The sequence below is a fragment of the Amphiura filiformis genome, chromosome 18 (assembly GCF_039555335.1).
Source record: "Amphiura filiformis chromosome 18, Afil_fr2py, whole genome shotgun sequence".
In the NCBI taxonomy this organism is placed as follows: domain Eukaryota; kingdom Metazoa; phylum Echinodermata; class Ophiuroidea; order Amphilepidida; family Amphiuridae; genus Amphiura; species Amphiura filiformis.
Window position 1 is genome coordinate 58,117,850 of NC_092645.1, and position 19,244 is coordinate 58,137,093.

General features: G+C 36.8%; 1 protein-coding gene across 1 annotated transcript in view; it reads left to right on the forward strand.

Moving 5' to 3' along the window:
- Nucleotides 1-18,750, forward strand: part of LOC140139255 (uncharacterized) — a 99,845-nt gene extending 81,095 nt beyond the window's left edge. Inside the window, 10 exon segments of the mRNA XM_072161036.1 lie at nt 1,487-1,613; nt 3,397-3,449; nt 4,095-4,187; nt 4,803-4,906; nt 6,342-6,417; nt 7,486-7,574; nt 9,007-9,144; nt 11,311-11,499; nt 17,410-17,636; nt 18,354-18,750. Coding sequence (XP_072017137.1) covers nt 1,487-1,613; nt 3,397-3,449; nt 4,095-4,187; nt 4,803-4,906; nt 6,342-6,417; nt 7,486-7,574; nt 9,007-9,144; nt 11,311-11,499; nt 17,410-17,636; nt 18,354-18,711 — 1,454 coding nt within the window. The 3' untranslated portion in view covers nt 18,712-18,750.
- The last annotated feature ends 494 nt before the right edge of the window (nt 18,751-19,244 follow it).

The window sequence follows — 19,244 nt, forward strand, 5'->3', positions numbered from 1 at the left end:
ATAATGATAACACTTGTGCTTTGTTTTGGTTCAGCTGTATTGCCTCAATGTTTATACACAGTGTCTGTCATTTCTACAATTTAAAGAGGTCATTGAATGGAAATTACATAAACTTTAAACAGAAGGAAAACATAGCCCTGGAATAAATAGACTGGGTTTCCCACAGAACCAGGAAGAGACTATGCAAGGGCAATGCACTTTCATATTAACCCATACACTGAGGGTTAAGCATTGTGACACATTAGAATACTGCAATCTGTTGCACTTGATATGAACTTGGGCAATTTTATAACTGAAGGGAGTTTTTTAAAGAGAGAAAAGATCTTCTTTGGAGTTTAGGGTCATTTGGCATGAAATGGTTGGTATGCGTGGGTTCAATGAATGGAGGAAATTCCTCAAGGACGTTATGTTATGCAGTCTACTGTAGTTTTGTTATGTCTCCTTTGGTGGGAAACTAACTCAACTTAAAAATTCTGATGCAACATTGGTGTAAATTCCCAGCTCTTTTATATATAACCCAAAATGACCATTGCACAGAAGTGCTGGTTATGATGCAGTGATGTAAACTCCCAGCTCTATTAATAAGCCAAATGACTAAAAACAAAAACAACATTTATTAAAATGTACTAGATTGTGGAACATTTCATTGGGTGAGGATTTTCATGTTCAAAATAACTAGATCTATTTTCAGAAAAAACATGAAGTAATTGTAGTAATAGTAATAAAATAATGACAGTGATTATAATAACAATAATAATAATAATACCATAAACGTTCGCCTAATGGCGCTATGGGCTTCCTTGGCATAACTGGAATTTTAGACAAACAACTAAAAGTGCCCTCCCATAAAAATTCCCACCAGCAAATAAGGGCACATACCCTTAATTCTTGTTGGGATTTTTAGAGGAAGGAGCTCTCTATTTGTACATGAAATTGACCTCAAGGCAAAGGAGCTCAGGTGTGCCATTAGGCGAACGTTTACGGTATAATATTAACAATAATGATAAAAATAATAATAATTATAGCCAAAATAATAATGATAAACATATTATATGTAACATCTTAGAAATTATGGTTTGCCAAAATCATTCCAATTCACAATATTATCATTCAGAGCATTCAAGATATTTAGGACTGCCTTAAAGGGGCATTTCGTGATCCACAGCCTCATCCCCCACTTTTCTCAAAAAAAGTTGAGATTTTTATATCACTGGAAACCTCTGGCTACATAATGTTTATGTACAAAATATTTCTTGCAGATTAATTTGTTTTGTATAGATATCGTGAAATTTGAATTTCGTTCTGGTGCACCAGAACGAAATTACAATGCATTGTCTATGGAGCAGTGTAATACACATAATCATGCATAACTCGCAAACGCAAAATCGGAATCAACTGAAATTTTGGGAATAGGCTTTTTCCGTGGATGTGTACTGAAAAATGTCATAAAAAGAGGATGCTGGGATCACGAAATACTCCTTTAATGATTGCCTCTCTATTATATTGATACTCATAAATGTTTGGTGTTTTCTTGTAGCTGCCGCTTTTCCCGCAATCTCTCCTGTGCCTGCCGGGACAGCTGAACAAGAACCGGTATATCCATCTTCTGAACCGTAAGTATACACCTGTGTCACAATAGAGGTTATCCGTGTTCTATAAGCTGCATATCCTATCAACGACTACTATACCTTGTTTAGGACTTTCAAAAGAAGTACCTGCATGTGCAACCACGACTGTTTCAAAATAGCCCGCCAAAGTCATGCAAGTGACTCCGAGGTTGTGCATTGAATCGGTTTGAATGAGGAATAGTACGGGAACCAGCGCCTTTTGTTAGAAGTCACACATGAGCAACGTTCGAAATTTTGGTTGTCCGTTCGCCTGTGACAACTAAAAAAGTCGCCGGACAACCAAGAATACTGATTCGGTTGTCCACCGGACAACCATAAATCTGTAGACTTTGTCACCGTTGTAGGCCTACAGACAACCAAAAACTTGAGACGGACAACCAGAAATTGTAATCTGGTTGTCCATAGGACCATAGGACAACCATTTATTTGTCCTTAATTCGAACACTGCACATGAGTAATGAGTAATGTGGATAACCTCTATTGGGCTGTTCCAGTTGTAATCCATACACCCCTTATGGAAGATGTGACAGGTAGTGTGAATTTCAAATGGGGTTGCCTGAGTAGGTGACTCCATTTGAAATTCACACTCCCTGTGGGGTGTATGGATTTCAACTGAATAGTCCACTGTAAATATGCTTGATTGCAAAATGATGGATGATTGATCTGTAAGAGAATTGCACAACAACATGCAATCATTGAGACTGAAAATTAAGCATGTTAAGATTCTGTGTAGGTACTAAGACTAGGAGTGCATTACTTTGTGTGGAGCAGAGTTGGACATGACTTTCCAATGTCCCTCAACGCTTCCATACATGTCACATACTGAATAAATGACACATTCTATGGAACATCCACAAGATCAAGGTTATTGCCATATACAGTAGTTTGGATCTTTTTTAACAGAGATCAAGTATTTGAGATATTGAAGTTCAATTTTAACTAGTCACACAACAAGGAAATTTATTTGACTTAATCGCGACATTATTAAACAAAACACAACATTGTTTATTTCTGAGAAAGAAGTGAAAAAGTTCCAGTCTCCCATGACAACTTCCCCTTCTCTGCATCAGGAAGTGATTACAATCATCCAATACGTCAGTACCAGGAGATACATACTACTTTTTCCGCAAAACATGGTTTTACTTATGTTACGTATGTGGTCATGATCAAAGTTCTACTCTGGCTTAATAATAGGATCAGGGTAGCAGTGCATGGGTGTATCCGTGGGTGTAAAATATTCATGATTTAAGACTAGTGTAAAGACATATAATCCTTATAGAAGATTTCTATGCTAGGCTAATTTCACAGGAAGAATAAACCAGTGCATGAATTCTGTCGGTTTGGCATGACATCTCTTGCAATAGATCGCCTCTTCCCATTGGTTGCTTTTGCCGAGATTTGGCTGTTCCATCTCACCCCATTGGACACAAAGGGGACACTTACTTACCGTTGCACTCAGTGGGGGAAATTAAATAAATACCTCTTGATGAAACAGTTCCAAAAGTTTGATTTCATATCAAGGAAATCAACTTCATATAATTAACAAAGAACAGATGAGAAAATTGGCCGGAACCGAAAGGCCCTGTACAAACCAATAGATATTTCGCGAGGGTGTTTGACAGATGTGAGAAATGGGTAAGTGCAGTGGATGGGACAACCCCAACCGACAGAATATACTTGAAGGGGTATCATGAAAATACCATCTCTTCTTTTCAAAGGGTATCATAAAAATCATTGTTTTTACTTTTTTCCGCATTTCTCATTACAGTCATATAAATGTTGGACCTGATTACCAAGCTAGCATTCCCGAGTTTGATTACGGTAAGTTCTCTTCTTCGTACAGGTGGAATTTTGTAGTTATTATACATGAGAAGTGATATGCGACAAACTTCTAAATCTAAGGAGGGTGTAAGCCTCTACCTTCTACCAAATGTAAAGAGCTTGTTCCAGCATGGCTATTCCATTTGAAATTCCCACTCCCTGTGTGGAAGATTAAGCCCATGTCTTCCATAGAGGGTGTATGAATTTCAACTGGAGTAGGCCATGTTTGGGGTGAGGATGGAGAAGATAACCACATAAAATTATCCATTTCATACACAGCTGATAATTGAGTTGTTCTCATTTGTAACTTAAGCAATCAAAAGGCACCAATTACTCCATTTGTGTGTTGAATACGTCCTGGGCTATTCCTATTGAGGTTATGTGAATGGGTGACTCCATTTAAAATCTACACCCCCTGTGTGGGAGATGACAGCCATGTCTTCCATAGGGGGTTATAGATTTCAACTGGAATAGCCTATTGCATCTGCTCCTCTCTGTCTCGTCAGGGTCAGTGCCCAGATGGTAACATAGTGTGTCCAGGGAAGTGGTGTGTCAGTGTCTGTTGACCCAGTAGCCCTGGACACTTAATTCCTGTTTAATGCTTGACCAATAGTAACAAAATCTTTAACATCTTCTTTGTTACAGTGTCTAGAGAAGAGCTGAAGTTTGAGCCGGATGTGAGGGAAGGTACCCTCATCTTTCACCCATCAACAGTAGATAAATATACAGATCAGGAAAGTAAGTCTGTCACTGTCAGTAGCGTGTTAGGAAAAAGATTTAAATGTGTGTGACTTAATTGTGGTCTTATTCTACCTCGCCTCACCTAGTGGCCATTCACCCAAACATTCTTATTCCAGCGATTTCGATTTTAGAGGCTAACAATGTGTACCCTTGTGGTCCATAGAACAGTACATGACTTCTGGGGTGCTAACCACCAAACTACTGTGTTTTTCATATCACCCAAGCAAAAGATATTCCAGGCCTAACATTTTACTGTTACATTGTGGTTATATGAGAAATTATGAGCTTTCACCTGATGGCAAAATCAATCAGGTCAAGCACCTTAAAAATATTCTGTCATTGAGAGGGGATATTTTTATTTGATGCCCAGTCAGTACAGTGTACTACCAATACATATTACTTAATGTTAACATTCAAAATCTGCATTTCTTTGAATATAATGAACATTTTTTGTAGCATTGTCAATTCGGTGAAACTCTTGATATGCAATTTTTGGAGCAAAGACACTGAAATTGAAGGCGGTCAGAAGATGTTGACCCCGATTTTGGAATATGTATATAATTGGCTGCAAGTGTAACATTAACATGCCATGTTTTGTGTGTTTTATTTCAGTCATAAATTTCCTTGAATTAGCAACTACAGCAGCGCTTCCAGGCGGAGCACGAAATGTGGAGTTTGGGCACCACTGCTTGCAGCAAGCTGATGGAGATATAGAGGTAAAAACATATCCTTACAAAATGCCAGTGTTGTTTGGAAGAGTAGTTTCCAGCATCCTTATCATAGAATTGAGATGTGGTGCTGATCAGCACCAGGAGGTGTGAAACTGACACCATCAGTTTATGCAGCACCTTTTTTTTTATAAGGAATCAGCAGCCATTCATCATGGATTCAAATGTTACTTTCATGTTCAGAGAAGTCCTGTTTCCTTGAACGGATCACCATGGATCCATTTCACTAAACTTTTAACCCTTCGTATCTCAAGTAACCATTCGTAAAGTTATGAATACCCAATACTAGACGCAACTTTACGAAGGGTCCCTGTAGTAAATCCGTATAACTTACAATGGGCAAGTTTAGAGAAACGAATGATTTCAAGACTTACAAAGAGTCGTAAAGTTTAGTGAAATGGACACCTGCTTGCTGTTATGTTGTCGGTGTGTGACGTCACCTTCACATCTCGCGTGATTATTAGTGCAACCTCCTGAATGGTTCTTTGTATGGTAGTCTGGAATGCAGTTGCAATATGGTGCAAATGGGTGAGGGGGAATTTTGCTTACAGTTGTGTCCATCCACAAGAAATGGGCTGAATAGTATGCAGAGCTTATGTAGTTTTGTTATATTGTATATCGAACATACCATTCTGGCCAGTGTCTGAAATTTTGCAGTGGATATAATATGTGACACGATCTGGTCCATGGGGGCCAAAGGCGGCAAATTTGAAACAGAGATAAAGGTAAAAATATGGTGTAAAAAAACAATAAAATACATAAGAAAATAGACATCAAAAAACTTCATAACTTTAGAACCAAGTATGCTAGACCTTTGGTGTTTTCAGTAAATAATAGCCTATTGTATGTATAATGTAATAATTCAGAGGATGTTTAAAGACATTCCCACAACCCAATGGGGTTTCTGACCTTGTATGTCTGGCTTTTGTACACATGTGGTACAGTTGATCATACCTTGCATTGGGATTGTGTGCAAATATCTGGTGTTTTCATCCTATTATTTAACATTCAAAACATCGAGACTTATGAATAAAATTAATGCAGTGGGACAATATGAATGTTTCCTGTAAGAAAATCAAATATCAGTCATTAGTCTCAACTATTAGCTTGTTGGCTGCAGTTTTAAAATTACCATTTTGTGTGTGTGGCAATGGGGACTTTGCCTTTAAAATTAGGTTATATTGATTAAATTTCCCAATCATAGTGCATTGTAGGAATGCCTTTAAGCCTCCTCTGGTAATAATTACAGTAACTCAATTTTCAAAAATGCCTCCTTTGGCCCCCATGGACCAGATTGTGTCACATATAGGAAAAACAGCCTGAAATCACTTGCCAGTTTCTTGCATAATGAACACGTAGTTTAATATAGATGTATACATCATTATGTGTTATGTAATTATATTATCTGTTGTTTATTTGACAGCTTGCATTGGAGATTTTACTGGGCAAGAAGAACCTGTATCGAGATGGGCATGAATTAGCCGATTATAAATACGACTGTAAGTAACAATACAATACATAAAGTAACATACATTAGTAGATATGCAAGGGCTGCGTGATTCAATACTGCTTTCAGCAAAATACACAACTATGTCGCTTCTAAACTCATGATGAAACAAAACAAAATGTATAGACTTGTATGTGTCTGGAGTAAGGTTCATTGACCGGTAGCACCCCCTAAACTTTTTTGAATTTTTTTCATATTTTGCAGGTATGATTTTATTACCAAAATGAACAAAATGAGGGGGTGTCCCGTTGAAAAATACCAATTTCATTTTTTGTGAATCACCCTACTACGCAGGCTATAATGGTCAAAGTGGAGATTGTTCTGAACAATCTTGTGTCCCATAGCTACTACAGTAAGATGTTCACTTGAATGAACAAAGTATGACAGATGCCTGCATATACTGTGTGACGTGGAAGTGAAACCAGCTCACTCCTGATTGGTTGGTATTGTTAATAATATCTCTTGATTGGTTTGATCTGTATTTTTGCCCCAATCACATTTGTTTACTGTTGTGTTCATTCAGATGAAGTTCTTATATAGCGCATGAGATGTTTAGTCAGCAAATGTACTTTGTGTATGTAAAGTCAGTGGGCATCAGATATTTTCCAGATATCATATCTTGTTAAAAACTAAAGGTTACAAGTCGATAGGCAGAAAGGTCATTAGTCCGAAAACCCAATAACTTGGTTATAAACTCTAAAGCCTTAATTCTAACCCTAGCCCTAACCCGAAACATAACTGTGACTGAATTTTGAACTCTTAAACAGTGATCGATTTTCGTATATTTTTTTGTGTAGCAAAGAATGCTACTCACTTTCAGATTTGCGTAGCAATTACAAAATTGTGAGTAGCATTTTGCTACACTAATCCAGGTAAATCGAACACTGCTCTTAAAACCCTAATGCTAACCCTATCACTAATCCTACCCTAATATGCCCTAAACCCTAACTTTAATCCTTTTATGACCCTTCGGACTAATGGGTTGTTCCTTAGCTTGCAACTTGCTATGAAACCACCTGACTCGCTATGAGTTAACATTTGATTGTGTTTTACCTTACAGTTACCTCAACATGGGAGATGTCTGAACGCAAGGAATTCCGTGACCAATATAAAGCAAAAGGCAAAGACTTCAAGGACATACAGAAAACGGTGAGTAGAGAAATGTTGAATATTCTATTATTACAAAATGTACAATTCTAGTACTTTCTTATCAAGTTTGTACTGTTCGTTTCTTTCACTTGGAAGAAGTAGAAAGGCTTGGTTTGTGGCTTGAGTAAAATAACCTTAATATTTTTTAAGTTGGTTGATATTTTTTTTTTTAAACGTAAAAAAGGGAAATGCTACTTGAAATCAGGGACCACCGTGAATAATAACATGCAAGGTGCGTTTGAAATAAGCCCTATTGCAGTGCAATTTGCATCCCAAAATTCGCCTGTTGCGATACAACTTATGTACCAAACCAAAGTATGGTGCAAAATTGCAATACCACATTGTACTGACTTTGTGTTGATTGTCTGAGACTGCACTTCAAATCGCTTTGTGTGAGATTAAATTGTACCACAACTTTCAAAATGGGATTCAAAAGTGCACCCTAAGACTGTTTGCAAGTCTGTTTCTTGAGTGCAAGTCTGTTTCTAAACCATGTCAATCTACAATGGCACAATTCTGTAATATCCTGATGCCTGACAACTAGATAGAATGACCTTTTAAAAGTGGTGGTCGGCTTGTAACATGTGATGTTTTCTTTCACAATTGAGGCCCATCACCCAAACATTCTTATTCCAAGTGGCATATTGAACAGTACAAAACTTCCAGGGTGGTGTACCACCAAACTTCCAATATCATATTTTTGTTCCTACATGTACCGTCTAAACCAAACGTATTTCAGGCCTCAAATTTCACTGGAGTTATGAGGTAAATATGAGGTTTCATCACCCGATACTAAAATATGTATTTCTATGGAATACAAGTGTGGGAATGAGGCTGTCAATCAGGTCATCCACTTATAAATTTTTGGATACAAATTCTTTTGCTCAACATTTTGGTTAGATCAGGTTAACTTTTGAGCTGTGGAGGTTACTGTACTATATTGTTTAGGCTCATATTGAGTAAGTTATCTTGAAAATGAAAGACAAAATATTATAGGGGAGTTCACTCAAAATGGTCATAACATAACAAACAAGAAGAGTCCTTAAAAAGGACAACGTTCCGCTATGGCCTACTGGTATTGAAAATAAATCAAAATCTACTCTTTTTTGACTCATGGAAACGATTAACATTGATATAATTTAGCTGAACTACTTGCACAGGGGTGTAGAAACACGCAATAAAGCAGTTGTTAAATGGCATGTTGTGGGACCGGTGCACTGGCGTAACAAACAAGTGGTAGAATCCATTAGTTACTATGACAACGTACCTAGCCCAGTTCGGACAACGACCTTATGAACTCTTATGAACTTGAGGAGGTATTTTTAGCTGAATGCATATCCAGTAAAGAGAACCAGAGAGAGAACTGTCTATGCTGAATGCTGGCTTAGAATTAGTAGAATTAAAAAACGTGTGTTTTCTCATAACCTTGTAGATCCCCACAAAAAACGTGCAAGAAATAGTTGAATACTACTACAGATGGAAGAAGCTGTTTCCTTACAACGCCGACATGCAGAAATTCTGTCATCATACGGGCTCAAACCCTAATGAAGAGAGTAGAAAAATGGAATGTGTAAGTATTATACATACAAAGGCAGCACAATTGATATAGCACTAAAAGTGGCAATGCACTGGTGTATGGGCACATCACAGAAATAAATAAAAGAGAATTCAGATTCCCTATAGGACAACAATTCTGTACAATGCACAAACTCTGCCATCATAACAACACAAACCTTAACAAAGAGATAAAGATATAAATGTGGAAGTATACAAAGGCAGCACAAGTGATATTCACTGAGGCCCATTTACAGAAATAGATAACAAGAGAATCCAAACTTGCTATGCCATCAGGAGAATTTAAGAAATGTATATATGAAGAGCTTTGTTGCAAAACCCCTTACATCTACTTTTGACTTTTTGAGAAAACAGCTTTTTTTAATTGTGCAAGTATTACTTGTTCGATTTGATTCAATTTGGGTTTGGATAAAGTGTTGATGAATAGAAGCTAAAAGAATAGGTTTGGTACAATTTTCAAGCCTTCCTATTTATTTTATTATTTATTTTATATCGCACCTTTTGTGGATGCAAGGGGTTTTGCAACAAAATAAATGTACCCCTTTTCTAGAAACCACCTTGGAAATCAAATTTGAACCCATTTGTTTGCACTACTTTATGTAACTTGACTAATGCTTTCAAAATCAAAAAGAAAAATTGAAATATCTCATTTACTTTTTTAACTACTTAATTTTTAATTAAATTCGGAAAATGGCATTTTCGGGTATTTCGAAGCTACACCTTTTGTTAATTAAAATGATTTTTTCAAACATAGTGACCCAAAAACAGTTCCTTTTGGTTTTAATAGGTAAAGAACATTCCAGGCTACTATTATACATCAAAAAAATTAAAACAAAACAATTCTATATTTGTTGACCAGTTTTAAAATATACCTTTGAATTCTATATTCATTTTAAGTTCAGATTTCCGGAAATTCCCTAAGATTTCCCAAACGGGAAATATACGATACCGCTGGAAGGGAAGGTAGTATGAAGGTCAAACAACCACCAAAATAATATACTATCACACTATAATATCATTTCAGCCAAAAGTGGATGTAAGGGGTTTTGAAACAAAGCTCTTCATATACATGTCTGACAGTCTTGCATTCATTTTAGCGACAACAAAGCCCTGAAAAGTAAATAAAATGGTACGTAGTGTCAGCTATTGTTAAATATTCTGATGTTCTGATCCTTGCCGATAGTGTGCAGGAACAAACCAAAAGTAATCTATGTCTTCTGAAGCCTCTTAGTATTAGGTATATGACATATGTCATGTTAAAAGTGTGGCTGTTGTTCATTCTATGTATGCAATGCACCACGCCATGAAGCATATCAAATTGTCAGTTTTGAGCACAAGCAGTGATTCTGAGCAACACAAGCATTTCCATGAAATTTTGCTCCATGTCTTAGTAAAGATGGCGGCAAATCGGGATTCCCTGTTATCTGTTTCTTTGTGTCATGTAATACACACAATAACTGATTAACTTGGTAGGATAAAAGAGTATGAGCCCTTTTCTGCTGTATAGTTTCTGTCATGTGATTTACACATTACTGGATATTAATTTGCATACCTGATTTCTATAATTTTACAAACCTTTGTTCTTTACAAACCTTTGTTGTGGGGACCACCACCTTAATTATGAACCAAGTAATTCTAGTGATGATAAACAACTGTAAACTGTGCCTGAAGGAAAATTGTTTGTAAGAAATTGCACATTTAGTTTTAAGTCCATTGCACCGTGTGAGATCCCATTTTCATACAAATTATGGACTAATCTATAAATTTCATTCATTGTGTACATAATTACCACAGAAATCCTGAGTTACGTAATTTAGTAAGTTAATTGCACTGAGTGAGATCTCGTTTTCAAATAAACTCTGAACAAATTAATTTAACTTACGTATATAACTACCACTAGAATCATTAATTGTATTGAAAGAGCTTACCAGAATTAAGATAGATTGAATGAATAATTGCACATGTAGCCTCAATGTTGATTGCACCGTGTGAGATCCCATTTTCAAGCAGAATCTTAACAAATACAATATGTACTATAATATGTGTTGATTAAAACAAGTTTGTTCTGTATGTTGTACTAACCATTTGTAACTGAAACGTGGCCACCCGTATGGCCGTTACTTTCTTCTTCCTTCCTCCCTCTACTTGCACCATTTTACAGGACCTGTTCCCAGAAGAAATATTTCTAGATTATGTCCCGTTTAAGGAGTATAGAAACGATAAGTACTATAGAGGTGGGGGTAGTAGCGGAAAGAGTAATAACAATGTGAAACCTTCCTCACAGTCTCAAGAGGATGGCAAGGCGCCCTCTACGGGACCATTTTCATGCGGGTATCCGGATTGCGATGCGGTAAGTGCTTTCATTCTTTGAATTTATTTGAACCAGTGCTTTTGTTGAAGGTTGAGAACTTGCAGCATAACTGTATAGTGAAACCAAAATTTAGAGTCGGACTTGAATCATCTAGGCATACAAATTGATATGTTGGACTCATACAAGCAAGCAGACAAGCCGCTTGTCACTCAAATGTTTTTTTAGATTAATGAAGTATTGAACACTTTGACACTCTACAATATGAAAATCTCCAATACCATGAAAAATTCGATAATAAGCATTATGTTTATTATAGAGGTACTACACCCTCGATAAATTTAGGTGTCTATTTTGCATTTTTCTCAAAACTAATAACACACTGGTAACAAAAGTTATCTATATTTATAGGGCAAGGAATCCACTTACTACACTGGAATTTCAGTGACCCAAGACAAGCGGTTCGTTATTTATGATAAGAAATAAGGTACTGCTAGGATGTACCTCATTTCCTATCATATATACTGAACAGCTTATCTTGAGTCACTGAAATTTCAGTGAAGTAATTGGATTCCTTGCCCCAATAATATACACAACTTTTATTACCAGTGTGTTATTATTTTTTGAGAAAAATGCAAAAATAGTCACAAATTTACCACAGGGGTGTAGTACCCCCTTAACAAGCTCTTTTAAGAACATGCAAACATGAAGAGCACAAATGGTAAAGGGTTTTGAGTAAATCATCCGATACATATAGTTATATATGAACAAGTAATCCTGCAAATTTGTGTGTCAGCCACATTGGCTCAGTTGGTAAGGTGACAGACTTTGGTATAACTTAATAATAGGCATATATGTGACCCCTCGGCACAACTGAGCCCTGAAGTCGCCAATCATCATTTTTGAGATATTCAACCAAAATATTCTGCTTGAAATTAGCTTTAAAATGATGTATATCATGTCTAGAGTACTTGACATTTAAGTAGTGAAAAATCAATAAAACAGTCAATAAATCCTTTGTTTCCTATTGTTTATTGTTGAGTTCGATGGAGCATATCTCAATAGTGGCACTGGCGACATCCGGGCTCAGTTGTGCCGAGGGGTCACATATATGCTTGCTATTGAATTTTCAGGGTATTGTATGCTTTACATGAGCAAGAATAAAAAATGGAAAATGTATGCAGAGGGTCAAACAAATCGTTTAGCTTGGTCGCATCACTGCAGAATTGAGTTCATACCGCGACTGTTGGGTACACACATCATAGTGGAGGGTAGTTTAATGACAGTATTGCTAAATGTTCTCAATTTTAACAAAAGCATCAATCTCAAAACACAATTAATCTATTTAAATGCAAAGAGCCCGTTTTTGGATCTCCTCAAACAGCAAGGAAAATAAAATGGGTGTATTCCGATATTGTACTTATTTCAATATTTGCCTGCCTTGAAAAGCGTGTAAAATGGTGGATCCTACCTTACAGGATAAGGGCTTGTGTGATGAGTTGCCATCTTGTGTAAGTGAAACCGAATGCTACGAGGCACATTCATGTATTACAAACTCTGATTTGCAAAGAATGGGGTATTTGTGTTTTGAAGATCTGTTTGATTTCCACCTTCTCTCTGTGTGTGGCGCAAAGTAGATCCAATTCAAATTTGCATCAAACTAGTTGTAGTTCGATTTTTGAATCCAGATTTTATTTTCATGTGGATTGAATTTAAACACCCCTATTTTCCCTTACTGTCTGTTATTAAAATGCAACCCCTTGTTTCTGAACTTTATCAGAGTATGTGATTTTGTGGTGATTGCACCTTTTGATGTGGGTTTCATTCTTTAAGGGATCTGGAATGAGCATTTTGAGCGTTTCAACAGTATTTTTTATGGGACATGAGAGCACCTCAGGCGTGTCGAATTGCATTCTGAATACTGAAGCATGTCTTTCTGATATCAAATAATTTTCATTTTTGAAAATCACGATATAATACAAATTTTATGACAAATTATAAAAATTTGATATTTTTCAAATTTTTGATATATAAGAGTCCTCGAAGTAAATTTTATAAATCTAATGATATATTCTTAAAGTGTATGGGTGTTTTGGGAAAAAAATCCATATCTCTCAATTCGAAAGGTCAAAATTTTCAATTGATCGCCGGCTTTTCATCCCACCTATATACATGTTAAGTATAAATCATCATAAGTAAAGTTTACTTCAAGTACTGTTAAATATCAAAAATATCAATTTTTAATGATTTGCCATAAAATGTGTATTACATTGCGAATTTCAAAAAATCAAAATTATTTGATATCAGAAGGACATTCTACGTATACATAATGCAATTCGATATGTCTGATGTGCTCTAATGTCCCACAATAAATACTGTCCAAACGTTCGTACCCCTTCCCTTAAGATATAGTCAACTGTGATAGTCATTTGAAATCCACACTCCCCCTGTCAAAGATTTAGTAAAAGTCTTGCACAGATGGAGTACAAGTTTCAAATAGAATAGACAGTAGAGTAACTTCCATTTGAAATACTCACTCCAGTTGTGGAAGATATAGGTAAAGCCATTTAGGTAAAGCCATTTACAGGGGGAGTATGGGTTTCAAAGTAATTAACCCTTGCCAATTCCATGTGCGAAACATACTCCCTCTGTGGAAAACCTTTCTTGAATCTTCCACAGGGATATGACAGATTTGAAATGGAACTGTGCATTTTGCATCCCTCATTGTTGCTTCTCGGGTTTCAAAATGTTTAAAAACATTTTAAGAAATTTTAATTTCTTATATTTTATACCAATGATATGCTTATAAGTGTAATATTGATACATTTGAATGCAAAAATTAGAATGATGAAACACAATGATGTACATATCTAATGTGTTGCTCATAGATGCCTAAGACTACAATCAAAAACTTTTCTTTTAACTTTAAGGAGGCTGTGTACTCTCAGACATGCATGTAGTAAAAGTGCAATAACTTTATAATTATTCAAGCAAGACATATAAAAGTATACATTTTTATGAAGGCAAGACATCAATAAATCTTAATATAAATACAGATTTGGGGTAAAAACAACAATTATGAAGAAAATCACAAAAAGTGAGTTTTTGGCAATATTTGTTAGGTACATCATAACAAAAAACACTCTTTCCAAAATAATTTATTTTGTTTTTAGCTCAATCTTTCCAAAAACAGTTTTTTAATTTTTTTGATATTGGCCTTATTTTTTGAGATATTGACCATATAAGGCATCAAATTGAACTTTTTAAAATTCACAAACGCCTATTTGCACAAAATGATGCCTAAAATCAGAAATAGACCAAAATATAAAAAAAATGAGAAAACCGTTTCTTGAGTCGATCATGCTTTTTACGATGATCATATTTGCTTACCTATAGATGCTGTATTTATTGAGTTATCGTGTACCTAAATCGTCATTTTACCGATAAAATGATCATTGAAATAATGGCCGTTGAAGTTTAAAGTGGTCACATTTTGCACTTTCATCGAATCTCTCGCAGGAGAATGCGGCAGTTTTTATTTTTCTACCTTACATTACATACACATCGGGTAAATCCATGACCCCTTAAGATATTTAAATCGGGGAAAGAACTTGAAAAAAAACCCACATTTTATCAGCTAAAACGGAGCCATTTGACCACTAGGTTTTTAAGCTTCCGTGGTGTTTCCATAAGATGCACCGCGCATGCAGATAATGGTTGCGATGTGTTGTTGCGCGTGTGTACCCTGCTGGTACAACAAAGATTTTCTTTCCTTTTCAATTTCAAACACGAGTGGAATAGTGAAATAAAATCCTTAAAATATTGCAGTTGGAGTTTACAAATCTGGATTTTCATTCCTTGTATTTATAAAAAACATAACCAAGTACAAACATATCAAAAAAACTCAATTTTGCGAAAGAAACAATGTCTAGAGTACACAGCTGCCTTAAGAACCCCTTCTATATTTCGGACTCAGCTTTTTGTCAATCTCTCTCCACCCTTAGAAAACAAACACACAACTCAATAGACCTTTTCAAATCAAAGTTTTCCGAAGACAGCTACCATTTGTTTGTATGGTCCTTGGTGACACAACATGTTTAGAAAACAGGTCATGTGCACCCGACCGACCGACCCTACTTGAAAGGTCCGTCTGCCCGTAGAACAGGGTTTCATTTTTTCATCGCCTTACATAAATTCACATTAGCGCTGGCCAGTGACACACATTACGCAAAGCATAACTAGCATAGTGCTGCACCCAACAGCTGTGTTTGGTCCCGGAATATTATTATAAGCTGATTTGAAATGATCTATTGTAGAGGTAATGGTGAACCCTTCTGCAAAAAAAATACCCTAAAAATTGTCATGCAGTCGGTAACAAGAAAGCCCCTTTTAGGGTTTGTGCATTTTTCCTGTCTCTCTCCACCCAAATAGATATGGATACCAGCATAATGTTGTGAAAATAAGTACAATAGTCTATTGTAAAAGTGATGGTGAACCCGTCTGCAAGAAATTGCACTTAAAAAGTGTCGATCAGACAATAGATTGAAATTCCAACCTGTCAAAAGTTGTACTATCCCTGTATTCTCTCTCCTCTTTACCTGTGTTGAACCATTTTGTCATGGAATTTGTATGGCTGTGTCAATGGCACCAGGTGATGTGAATAGATATTTGTAGAAAACCTACATCATACCTTACACCTGACTCATATCCCTATTTCAAAAGAGTGTTACTTGGGTAGCCTAGCACAGATGCCCAGTATTTTGTGCCCCATGTTAACACAGTGTGTTTTTAAGTAGCCTAGCTTTTCTTGTGGTGCGTATAGTGCTCAACATTTTGTTCCTGATGTAAAAAGAGTGTTTTGTTACCAAGGGTAGCCGAGCTCGGCTTGTGGTGCGCATGTGCAAAACATTTTCCCTTTGAGCCAAAGGAAGAATTCGATGCAGATCTGGGGAGAGAATAATTGCCAAAATACCCAATGTTTCTCATCGAGCTTTAGTTACCACCTTTTTGTGACCTTAGAATCACAGGCTTGGAACCAAAGAGTTTGGTGGAACTGGGTAAAGAGGAGTTGCATTACTTTTAGGGGAACTAAATGAGAATTATATGAAATCACTGGTGCTAAGGTGAGGGAGTATACAATTATTGTGTGTGTGTGGGGGGGGGGGTGTGTGCACTGTGCAGGCACAACCCTTGTTGCTTCAGTAAGTCAATCTAAGGGGCATTTTCTATACCCTCACTGCATAGCTACTTGAAACCAATTGTGCATGTGGTTTTTGTTGTCCTATGTAAGTTATTAAATCAATGATATTCATTACTACACTCTCAAAAAGCAAGAACCAATCAGTGCAAACGTTAGCAAAATGGCAAAAGTGCATTGATTTTGTATTATTTCAGAGCTTTCGGACATGTTCATTTTTCTTGCGGGTTGATGCATTTACTCCAGGGGTGTGAGAGACCAGATTTTAATCCGTTTCCAGATTTTTTTTAACTTCCACATTTTTACTCCACTTGTTGTGTACAAAAGTATGTATGGATTAAATAATTTCAGATTTTATTTGCTGTTCCAGACCCTCTGTTCGCCAAAAACATATTTTTTCAAAGACACTCTCAGGCCTGATTTGCTTGCATTTTTCACAATTTTTAGTGACAATTTTGTTATAAAAATAGCGAAAATCGCAGGGTTTTTTTCACACGTATGAAATTGGTTATTAAATGCATATTACTTGTTGCTCGAGTGCCACACTATGAAGACCATCACACTGGGGTTGGGTCACAAGTGGCGAGCGATCAATAAATCCTTGGATTTATGTTATTTTTTTATTGTAACAAATATAATTCGGTGTCCTTTCATTGCTAGATTGTTGGCGCTCTCGGAAGTTCATATTCAATTTGTTTCGGTACATTTTTGATACTGAATTAAGCATTAATATTTTGCCTTAATTTTCTTTGCAGTCCTTCAAATCACGGCAGGCCTTAAACGGACATATCAGAGTTCACGGTGGCAGTTACAAAGCACCAAATAAGGATGTCCAGGATATCATCAAAGCCGCCTCATCATCTCGCTGCGCAACGCCTGACTCGACGTCATTGTCAGCTGCCAGCACGCCTCGTCGTAATTCAACGGAATCCACTGGTAGTGAGGCACCGCCAGTAGAGTTCCCATGCAAAATCTGTGGAAAGTAAGTTTGTTTGCATTTTCTTCCCTGCAGTGATTTGTCATTAACAGTATAGTGTCACCTTTATGAAATTACTGTAAAGCATGATATTTTTGCAGCACTAAAATTTCACATTTTGGCGAGAACCCTTTTTTCTGCAACATGAAATTTTTGTGAATTTGTACATGCCCTAAAAGGCTGATAGGAAAAAATTTATCTGCATTAAAATTTCACAAATCGATTTGTATTTGGGAAAGAGTCCTGGTAAGCTGAAAGGGAGTCCTGGTTCCAGCATCCGTGCATCCTGGTAGAAAAGCTGATATAATGTCACCATTGGTCACCATAATATTGGCAATTGATTTTTTAGCCAAATTGAGTTTGAAGACTAACAGTTTTGTTTATCAAAACTTGCTCAATTATATATCACAAAATTGGGTTAGCACAAATTATGCAACACTAGCTTATTCAACAAGACCTACTTAGCAGTATAATGCAGAGCAACCATAATCCAAACCTTAATCTCTTTATTCCTATTCCAAAACCCTCACCCTAATCTTTATCTGATGGGGGGTAGTGGCAGTTGAATAATCTCTGACCCATGTTGTATGACTATCACTTCTAGCAGGTGCAAACTTATAGCGTCACACATCAGAGTCTAGTGCCTTAACAATGGATTAGTGCAATCGGAATGTGTATGGTTTATCAGACACTAATTTCCTATTTATTCTCAATTCATTTCAGAGTGTTCTTCAAAGTCAAAAGCCGTAGTGCCCACATGAAAAGTCACAGGAATCCTGATGCCAAGAAACAAAATGGCCCCACTACAACTCCCATGAAAGCTAAACCCAAACCTAAAGCTAAGCCCAAGCCGAAGCCCATATCGCCCATATCGCCGATATCGCCCTTGTACATGTCTCCATCTCCATCCCCGGTAGATAACCTTCGCTTCAACCTGCATATTCCATCTCCTTCTGCATCATCGTCTTCCGATGAGGAAATGGAAGAAGAAAGGCGGGACAGTGACGAAGAGGAGGAAATGCCTGCAGCGGAGAGAAAACCGTCAACCGTCGCGATTATGATTCGGGATCAGAATCGGTAGTTATAGCTATAGCTCCAGCGGTGGCAGTGCCAGCGAAGCGATTTCAAGACAAGGATGACGAAGAGAGCGGGAATTACGATAGGCGAATGGATACCGATTCGAATATGGTTAATGATGAAGCTTACTATGATTGACTGTCTGTGGGAATGGTAGACTGACTGTTTGCTCGCAATAGATGAGACGTCGTGTCGGCTTTTGGGTGTGACTTCTCAAGCTCGCTATACTTTGATCAGTACTCAGGCCTTCTAACTGCCAATTAATATCTCTTTGATTAACTCTTGCATTTGGGCTTTGTATGCTCCAGTTAAGTCTTGCAGGAATAATATAGGTCTTTTTTGGTGTCGTAAAATTTTGGCTACATAGTGCTGATCAGCTCTCAAATAATTTATATTTTTATTGGGGCTATTTGATCAATTTTCTTCAGAAAAATTGCCCCCGTCCATATTACAGGGGCTGTTTTTGAAAATAAGAGAGCAAATCACTCCTCACCCCCGTATTCTTTGAGTTCTGAGTGCTGGTCAAAGTTTAGAAAA